We start from the raw sequence: 10128 nt of genomic DNA, 5'->3' as shown, positions 1-10128 counted from the left end.
ATTGTGAAAAGCAGGTAAATTTGAACGTATCGTTCAAGCAACGATTTTGAAAAGAATGTAAATTTGAACGTATCGTTCATAAAACGATATTGAAAAGCAGTGTAAATTACGAACCTATCGATCGTTCACATAACGATACAGCAATAGGAATGAATGAAATTACAAACCTATCGATCGTTCACATAACGATACAACAATAGAAATGAATGAAATTATGAACCTATCGATCGTTCACATAACGATATAGCAATAGGAATGAATGAAATTAGGAACCTATCGATCGTTCATATAACGATATAACAATAGGAATGAATGAAATTATGAAATGCAGTTGTGGAAATAACATGGAACACTATAACTATCGTGGCGCCCATTTGACGACCATGATGTTAACTCCAGTTCCACGCGCTCTAGTCAATGGCCAGAGAAGCACCCACGCATGCTCAGCTCCTCTCAGTCTGTTGAAGGATCCCTCGAGAGCACTCACATCACAGACCTGATGGTCGCGAAGCCCTGGTCCCTCGCATCGAGAAACCCAGTCCACTCTTCCGATCCAACGTCACCATAACACAGCGTATACGTCACACGAAACCCCACAGAGTTCTGTGACTCCACATCAAACGATGTATAAGGCATGGCAGGCATGTATAAAGCAGCTCCACAGCTGGCGACTCCACATCAAACCATATACAAGGCATGGCATAATGCAGCTCTACAGCTGGAGATTTGATTCCGTAAAGGGGTAAGCTTTCTGACAAGACTATGCATAATGTAATTTAGTTACAGAGAATTTGCTCTATATGTACACTAGCTGTGACAGATATGCGCAGCTAGGTACTTAGGTTTCCCGCTGCCGGCAATTTGCACATGCAGGGGTCCGAGTTTCGCTCAGGATTTCGAAATAAGTAGAGCCGAAAAAATATACCACCCTCGGGTGACGCTGTACGCGGCAACGAAACCCGAGTACATTTTTGACAACATATACATATTGATATAACTCTTACACAATTTAACCGCTCTGGTGGCCTAGTGGTTAGAGCGTCCGCCTCGGATGCGGGAGGTCGTGGGTTCGATCCCCGGCCGAGTCATACCAAAGACTTACAAAAATGGTACTAACAGCTGCCTCGCTTGGCGCTCAGCATTAAGAGGTTAGTGTTAGGACTGGTCGGCCCGGTGTCAGGATAATGTGACTGGGTGGGACATCATGCTACATGTCTGTGGCATGATGCCCCAGTGCTAGACATCACTATAAACTGCCACATTGCAGATATCGTAGCGATATGACTGAAAAATTGTTAAAAGCTACGTTAAAAATCAAAATCACATCACATCACTTACACAATTTCGTGACAACTCTGCACTTGGTAGCTGGTGCATGTTTGTCGAGCAATGAACGCAGGCAGTTATTGAGTTGTTCTGCGGTAGGGGGTAGGCAAGTTGTTAAGTTAGGTTGGATGTCATGCATTAGTTTGGTTCTATTTATCATATGGAGGTTTCTCTTAGTAGCAGGTAAAGGTGGAGGGTTAGGGACTGATACATCAAGATGGCATATAATGCAGAGGTGATCTGATGCAAGGTCATGGGATACCAGGGAGGACCATAGAATGTTATCATCAGGTCTATGAAGATTCCAGTCTAAAATGTGACCGTGTTTATGAGTGGGTTGGTTAACTGTTTCAGGTTGAAAACATTAATGGAATCTATGAGTTTTTATGTATTTGGGTTTCCGGGACAGTCAAAGTGAAAGTTGAAATCTCCAAGAATAACCAGGTTGCCACCTATCGAATTTCCACAGTCCAGGAGATTCGGAAACTGCTCCAAAAAGAGAGTCAGCCAGCTTGTTTTTTTCTACTAGGAGGAGGGTGGTATCGGCAGAAGAAATGGACTGACCTTTGCTCCAGTGTTAGTGTGGTTTGGACTAGTTCCAACGATGTGTGGTTGTGCTTATAAAATAGATTGTTATACTTATGTAGAAACAATAGCTATCTAATATCTTGATTATTGACGATCATTACAATTTACAGTAATGAACAAACATTTTACATAATGTAGATAATGGCATGTACCACAAATTTTAGAAAAGATAGGTATACATACATAACACCTCCCAATAAGTAGAAACAGATAGATTCATATATAATCATACTTCCTTTTATATATAAATTAAACACGCATATGACACTAATAATAAAATTAAAGAGGAAGATATCTTACAAATTAAACAAAAATGTATATAAAAATAAAGAAATATAGACCATTTTATGCGTGAACATGCATCTGTAATCACGTTGTCTCTTCCATTGATGTGCTTAATATTAATGTAATATTCTTGCAACATCAAACTCCATTTCCATAGTCTCTTTTGTTTTTCGTGCTGCTAATAAAAAGGGGGTTGTGATCATTAAATAAAATAATCATAGAAGTAATTGAATCAATAAATTCTTAAAAGTGTTGTAAAACCATAATTAAAGCCAAACACTCCTTCTTGATAGTGGAATACTTTCCTTGGTGCTTGTTTAACGTTTTTAGAGAAATAACACACTGGATGATCCACACCATTTTTTGTCTTCCTGAGTTAATACGCCACCAACTACTACATGACTTGCATCAGCAACAATCTTAAATGAATAGTTAACATTCTGAGCTGAAAGAATTATTGCTCATTTTAAGTATGACCTGAAACTTATCGAACGCCTCCAGACATTTATCGGATCAATAACACTTTGTTTATTACTGAATAAATTGGTCAGAGGCTCAGCAATTATAGACAAATTTGAGAAATAGTTCAGATAATATCCAGCCATACCAAAAATCGCATCAGTTGCTTTCTACTGATTGGCACTGGCAACTCAGGGATAGCCTTAACTATAACTTCCGAAGCTGTAATTTGTCCTAAAAATGTAACACAAACTCGGCAAATCCCATTTATACTTAACTTATTCACAAACTCAGCCGAAAACAAACATTTCCAGATAATTTCCAGGTAATCTTTCCTGGTTTCATTGTATATAAAGATGTCATCGACATCACAGTCCTCCATAGCAGATGTTACCATGATCATTAAATGCTGAAATATTGAAGGAGAATTTCTCATACCAAATGACATTAGTTTATACTGATAGCATCCATCTAGAGTTGCAAAAACTAATGTTTCGTTTGCTATATACCTCAATAGAATCTGTCAGAAACATTTTAACAAGTAGAACTTGATAACACATTTTGGCATTTGCAACTTTGTCGATACAGTTTTATATATGAATTAGTGGTATTGGAAATTAATGTTTTGGTGCCAATGTTCACATTACTGTAGTCATTGCACATGCTGAAAGTATTATCTGGTTTTGGCACAAAAATACAGGGAACTCCATTTACACTTGCTGGGTTCAATAAAATCACTATTCATCAAATATTACATTTCTGTTTTCAAACATTCCTGATTGAGATGATCCATCCTTTAAGGATGTTGGTTTTTCAGGTTTAGAATATACTATTTCGTTATCATTGTATAATTGTTTGCTTGGGTAGGAACATCTGGAATCATATGCTCATATTCACATACTAGCTGCTTTAACTCATTATTTTCTTCTGAGTTTTGAAAGTCTTTGGTCTAGATTCTTTATTATTTCTGAATTTCGAAGACTGGTTAAACCAAGGTCACTGAACGAAATCATTTAAACCTTTATTGTGTGGGACAGGAATGACTTAATTGACTGAATGATTAACAGGGCTATATCTATCAATATACTCCTTTAATATATTTATGTGGCAGAACTGTTTCTGTTTCTGCCTCCCGGTGTTAATGGCATCATTTAAGTCGGTTTCTTTATAACTTTAACAGGACCATTATATCCAGCATGAAGAGGATACTGAGTTATGGGCAAGAGAGACATTTTTTTCACTAAGCTGAAAAATTCTTTCCATTCTAGTTTTGTCTCACCTTAATTTCATTTTGAGTGAGAAAACTGAAAATTATTTCTTGCCACTTCACATCAGATACCTAATCAAGAAGAATAATATATGAATCCTTTTTTAACCTAAGTTTCTCTTTTAACAATTCCAATGGTCCAAGGACATTATGCTCAAAAAAATCGTTCAAAAGACATTTATGAAAAGATCAATAGCATCTGGAAACATTACTTTAAATTTTCAGCTAATAAAAATCAAATAAGACAGACCAAACAAACAAGGTCATGGGGGCCCCGAGTACCCAAGCGGTCTAAAGTGCTCTCTGTTACGGATCACTGCCATCTCACCTCTGTCTGCGCTGGTTCTAGTCTTGGATTCAGCCAATGTGGGTATGTGAGAAAGATTGCCAGTAACTTCTCGTGGGTCGGTGGTTCTTTCCAGGGTTTTCCCAGGTTTTTCCTCCACCATTAATACTGGCCGCCATGTATAGCCTATCGTGTGCTGAAAAATGGCGTTAAACCCCACAACAACAACAACCACAGCGTCATGTCTATACAACTTAGGAAGATCAATGTGATAAAAACAAGGCTTTTCAGTTACAAGTTTATAAACCACAACCTTAGCTTTAGGTATGTCATTGTCTAGCAAAAAATGATCATCCTCAGTGCGCAAAGAAATCACAGCTCCGATAGTCGCTGGTCCTAAAACAAAGTCTGGTGACACTTTAACATTTTTGTGTGGAATTTGAATAAAGCCACGCTCTCATTTCTGAATAAGAACACTTTCACCAGAAGACGTCTTAGATAAAGGCAAAGTATCTGATAAAAAAAGAACATGAGAAGCTTCTGTGTCCCATGACATTTTAATGGGGATATGATTGACAGAATCACCAATAAGTGATATAGAACCTTTCAACAAAAATAGTTCACAATCCACCAAATTTAATGCAGACTGGGGCTTGTTTTACCCAACAAATGTATTGTTTACAAAGCATGGCCACAACACTGACCTCTAAGAAACAAGAGTATTTGGAACAGGTGTCGTTGTTCTGTTGCTTATTGTTTTAATGTATAGCAATCCAAAATTGCGTGCCGTCTTTTCTTACAATAAGTGCATGTAAGAATAAATAGGTGTGCTGTACGTCTATATTGTTGTAACACCGGTTACATGGTTTTTTATCTAACTTTCGCAATTCTAATTCATAGCTGTAAATTGTCCAGATAATATTGTTATATTTTGCCCATGTGACAGTGTCTATTAAGAATTTAAAATTCCTTAGGATCTATAAATACACGTTTACATGTGTTGACAATTAATAATAATAATATTATTAATTATAAGACATAATGACGAATTTGGGTTAATTTCTCATTAGCTGATGGGGCTTGGACGGTTCTAGAAGAATTCAGTAACTTCCCATTGGTTGGGTTAGGTCAAATGAATAGACAAGTTCGAGATAAATGGAGCAGTAAGATCAGTCATGTGGGGTCTCAAGTAAAACATAGTCATAATAGAATATGTATATGAGGAGAGAACTGAGGAATCACATTCATTCCTGTTTGGAGTCATCTGAGTCATCTTCACTTCGTGTGTTCCTGTTGTAAATCTGAAGACCTACTGTATATTATCCTTAAATATTATACGAGAGGAAAAACATTTGTTTGGACTGTTCAGTGGAAATAGAATGTGCTCATTATTTTGACTGTAATATAATTTTGGAATTATTGTGAATTATTCAAACGAGTTCTGGATGGTGCCATTTTGACATTGCACAATTCTTGGCTGACCTATAACATACAGATGCACTGAAGACAATTATTAGATTATTTATTGTTCAATGAAACACACCTGAGTTGCTTGTTGAAGGAGAATTTCCTTTTTTAAAATAAGAATTTCATTTTTAAGGCTTAAATTTGCATCCAATTTTATAAACATTTCTTTCTCCTTCTGTAATTTAGTAATTTCCAAATCTAGTTTTACAATCTCTTTTTCCAGTTTTATGGTCTCCAATTCAATTTTTTTGTTCTCCAGTTTTAAGTTCTCCTCTTCAGCATCGGCATATTTATAAGTTGTTTTAAATCTTTTGTTCCCTTGACGTATGAAATGTTGACTGTTTGAAGGTACTGATACGATGGACACTGAATCTGGAAAGAAAATAATGTTGATGTGAATGAATGGAAACATATGAATAGGTTTTTAAAAAAATTATATTAATATGTGTGTGTTTATTGGTTAATCAATATAGGACATAACAATTTGGGCAGATTATTTACCCACTCCCACTGCATCAAATAAGGTAGTTGAAATATGGTGAGAAATTTATGTAATATTCTAATATAATAATTCTTGAAAAAAAACATAATATTACCCATTTATTACCATGATTGTGAAATTAGTGTAATTGTGATGTCCATATTTTTCATAATTATATACCAATAGTCATTGAAATAATTAAAATCTGCTTCATACTTATTATAATAATATTTAAAACTATACTATTATAGTATAACTGATTTTGAAGATTGTGGATGAAATTCTCTTAGTGTCCTTGAGCCTTGGTAAGGGTGTGCGGTATGGAAGCAAACCTATTTTGCAAAAACCTTAATTTTATAACATATTGGATTTAGTAATATTTTGAAACATTTGCTAAATATTTTCGGTAGTATAGTAGCAGTTTTGAGTTTTTAATCATTGGTTAAACAACAAACATTTATTACTTTTACCTGATGATAATGATTGATTGCTTGGTCCTGGCAATGGTTCAGATGTTCCCTGCATGCCAGAACATTTAATTTTCCCCACCTCCTCCTCAAGATTTTCCACTGAAAGAAAACGTTGGATAAAAAATGTATTTAAAATCAATATTCTCTTGAAAAAATGACTATGATATGAAAATATGAATTTTTATTAGATGTCATAATTTATGCATTATATTTACAATTGCTATACATGATTAAATGATATGGTAATGGACAAATAATATAATTAATTAAAATAATTTGATGACAGATTATGATCATTACAATTGTATTTCACAATATGATGATACTATGATAAATATAATTCTTATGTCTGAAAAATAGTACATGTATTCACATTTTCTATGTAAATCTCATCACTTGTTAATAATGGTATAAAACACATGTAGTATGTACCAACTATTATTGATGTTATCATTGACTGTTCATTAATTAAATAAATTTGTTAACTTTTGTCACCAGTGGAACAATTATGAGAATATAAATGGAAATTGTAATATCTTAGAGTAATTATGATACAATTACTATTTATATGGATGTGTACTGAACATATAATTTACCTTCCGTATCTAGACATGCATACAGACCACATATTTATGGCCTTCCACCAAGTTGCTCCAAAAGAAGCTGTTGGCTTTGTGGTGGATCACTAGGTTTTGGCCCTCCTCCAGTTTGTGGCGTTTTAATTCCATCTAGCCTCTCTTTGGCTAAAAATTATATAATGAATAAGTTTTTTGAAACTACGGACTATCTAACCAACACAATATTTCAGGACTGGAAAAATTTAATGATAAAATTCAATTTTAAAAAAAAAAGATTGACAAAGATAGTGTAATACTTGTGTGAACCAACACTCCTTAATGCAAAAGTGATGTACTATTTATACTGTAGGTGAAGTATATTGGTCATTTTTTTTAATATGTTTTGGAGGGTGAATTATAGTAATTGGTGAGAACAAAATATTAATTTTTTGCAGAATCATTGTAACATGCATATACCCAATACAACCCCTAAGTAGTTAAATAAAAATTAATTACTTAAATTGTATGCACCATTAAAGTCCATAACATCAGATGTGAAATAAATATGTTCTGGTTCAATAAATTCATTCCATAATATTGGTTTTGCTCTTAATTTTTTATGTTCAATTACCTCTTTGCTTTATGTTATCATACTGCTTTCTGCACTGAATTACAGTTCTTGGCTCTGAGGAAATGCTAAAAGAGGGAACAAAATTTATTAGGATATTGACCTTAAGATGTATCTTGATTGATTGTTTAAAGTACTTATAAATGTTACACTAACTATGATTATATTTCCATGATGAAGTTGTAATAAATTAATAGTCAAATAATCCCTACCAAAAATGCATAAATAAAACTTTTCTATCACCACTAAAATGAGAGAGGAAAAAATGTTCTAAAAATAGACTAGAACTACATTCGTGGGTACTTAATTGTGAACCGATTCCAGTTGTTGTAGGGTTTAAAGCCATTTTTCAGCACACGATAGGCTATACATGGCGGCCAGTATTAATGGTGGGAGGAAGAACCCGGGAAATCCCCGGAAAGAACCACCGACCCTCGAGAAGCTACTGGCAAGCTTTCTCACATATCCACATTGGCCGAATCCGAGACTCGAACCCATGCAGACAGAGGTGAGATGGCAGTGATCCGTAACGGAGAGCGCTTTAGACCACTCGGCCACTCGGGGCCCCTCGTCCTTAGTAGAGGATCCTCAAGTGTTGATATGAGGAAGCATATTGAAACGGTACTGAGAAAAATCTCAGCTCGGCAAAAACTCGACCGATCTGAGGTATAGAATATCCTCAAACTTAAGATGTTTAGTGAAACCGGGGCCAGTACATTTCTGGTTTTGAAATTTATATGGACTTTCATAGAACTTTCTCAGGATTATTTTTGAATTCACTTCATAATACTGTACGTTCTTCTCACATTTTTATTGATGACTTTGATACTTAATTCTTACTTTTTACAAATGTTGTTGGTTTTAATTCGTTCTGTTACCTAATTTGTGACCATAGAGACATAACAAAATGTTTTTTGATCAGTCTTATCAGAAGTTTGATTCTTGTAAGTTATGCCTGATTGAAATTTGTAAGTACTCAAATGAGACTGAGATGGTATTTTACTAGACATGTCCTGAGGCGAGGTTTTACTGACAAATGAAACTTTATAAATCAATAAATAATTGTCAACTCTACGAGCAGCGTTTTCCAGGTTCAGTCTTGATGTCACTATGGACGCAGTTTTTGAACTTTTCGACTAATGTGTTGTCCAGGTTTGTCGTAATATTTATCAATCTGATGTGATGTACACTACTTGTCAAATCGTTGTTCTTTATCCATAGCAAACTTTACATGTGGTTGCCTCTTCTCTTTTAGTTCCTAAACCGCTGTCGTACAACTAGCAATTTCCAAAGTCTCTAAACATGATATGCTTTAGATGATGGGTGATATTAATTGATATTAATGCCAAGGTAGGAACAGACAATACAAACAATGAGGATGTGATGTGGTAACATGGCTGAGGAGTCACCAATGAAAATAGCCAAAGACTAGAGAACTTCTGCCTCAACAACAACTACATAATATGTGGCATGGTCTTCCCGCACAAAGACATCCACAAACTAACATGGACATTCCCGACTGGAACACTATCAACGATAGTGACCATATTGTCATCAATAAAAGGTGGCGCAGATCTCTTCAAGATATCGAGGTCCATCGAGGGTGGATGTCAAAAGGGATCACTACCTTGTGGTAACCAAGATAAAGCTGAAACTACATGCAACACATACCGCACATCAATTGCTAAAAGAGTTTGACATCAGCACTTGCATCTACTGACAGTGAAGTATAAACTTCATGAGCTTTGCCAGAAAGTACACTCTACAGTAACAAAGTCCAATGCTATTTCCGTCATTGTAAATTCTCGGCTATTTTTGTTTTTCAAAGCGAGGAAAATATTGATCTACATCTTCTTTAAAAGAGGATACTAACGTAATATTTTTTATGACATCAAAACCTGACATTTTGCAAGGAGAGTACTTTCTGTTTGCCGTTTCTAATTGTTTGATTTCAACTGCATTTCCATCTCTATTTCTTTTCTCTCGCGATTTTATATGCAACTATGTTCCTTCGTTTCACGCTTGCATCTGCATTTGCATCTACCGCTCTTCCCTGTCTCTTTCTTCCTTCTTAATTTGAATTTATTTTTCTCTTACTTCTTTATGAATTTGCATTTGTATTTGCCGCTCATCTCTTTCTTCCTTCTTCATGTGATTTTCTCTTTCTCATATATTTCTTCCTTTTGAACATGCTTTTGCATTTAATTATCTATTTCCTCTTTCTGATGTTTTATTTCGTCATTTCATTTTGACATTACAGTTTTCTAAAGGCTATTCCATCTGTTTTAATATCAATTTTATTACTTTAATTTAT

General features: G+C 35.0%; 1 protein-coding gene across 1 annotated transcript; it reads right to left on the bottom strand.

Annotated features, from left to right (window-relative positions):
• Window positions 1–5622: 5622 nt before the first annotated feature.
• LOC149780942 (uncharacterized) lies at window positions 5623–6721 on the bottom strand. The gene is made up of 2 exons (XM_089936441.1): window positions 6630–6721; window positions 5623–6050 (listed from the first exon to the last, which is right to left on the bottom strand). The coding sequence occupies exons 1-2, from the start codon at window positions 6682–6684 to the stop codon at window positions 5734–5736; spliced, it is 372 nt and encodes a 123-aa protein (XP_089792567.1). The 5' UTR covers window positions 6685–6721; the 3' UTR covers window positions 5623–5733.
• Window positions 6722–10128: the final 3407 nt, after the last annotated feature.

This window comes from Sinohyriopsis cumingii, chromosome 16, assembly GCF_028554795.1.
Source record: "Sinohyriopsis cumingii isolate HCF-2022 chromosome 16, ASM2855479v2, whole genome shotgun sequence".
Lineage (NCBI taxonomy): Eukaryota > Metazoa > Mollusca > Bivalvia > Unionida > Unionidae > Sinohyriopsis > Sinohyriopsis cumingii.
The sequence above is the reverse complement of the archived record's forward strand: the minus strand, read 5'-3'. Positions and strand labels throughout refer to the sequence as shown.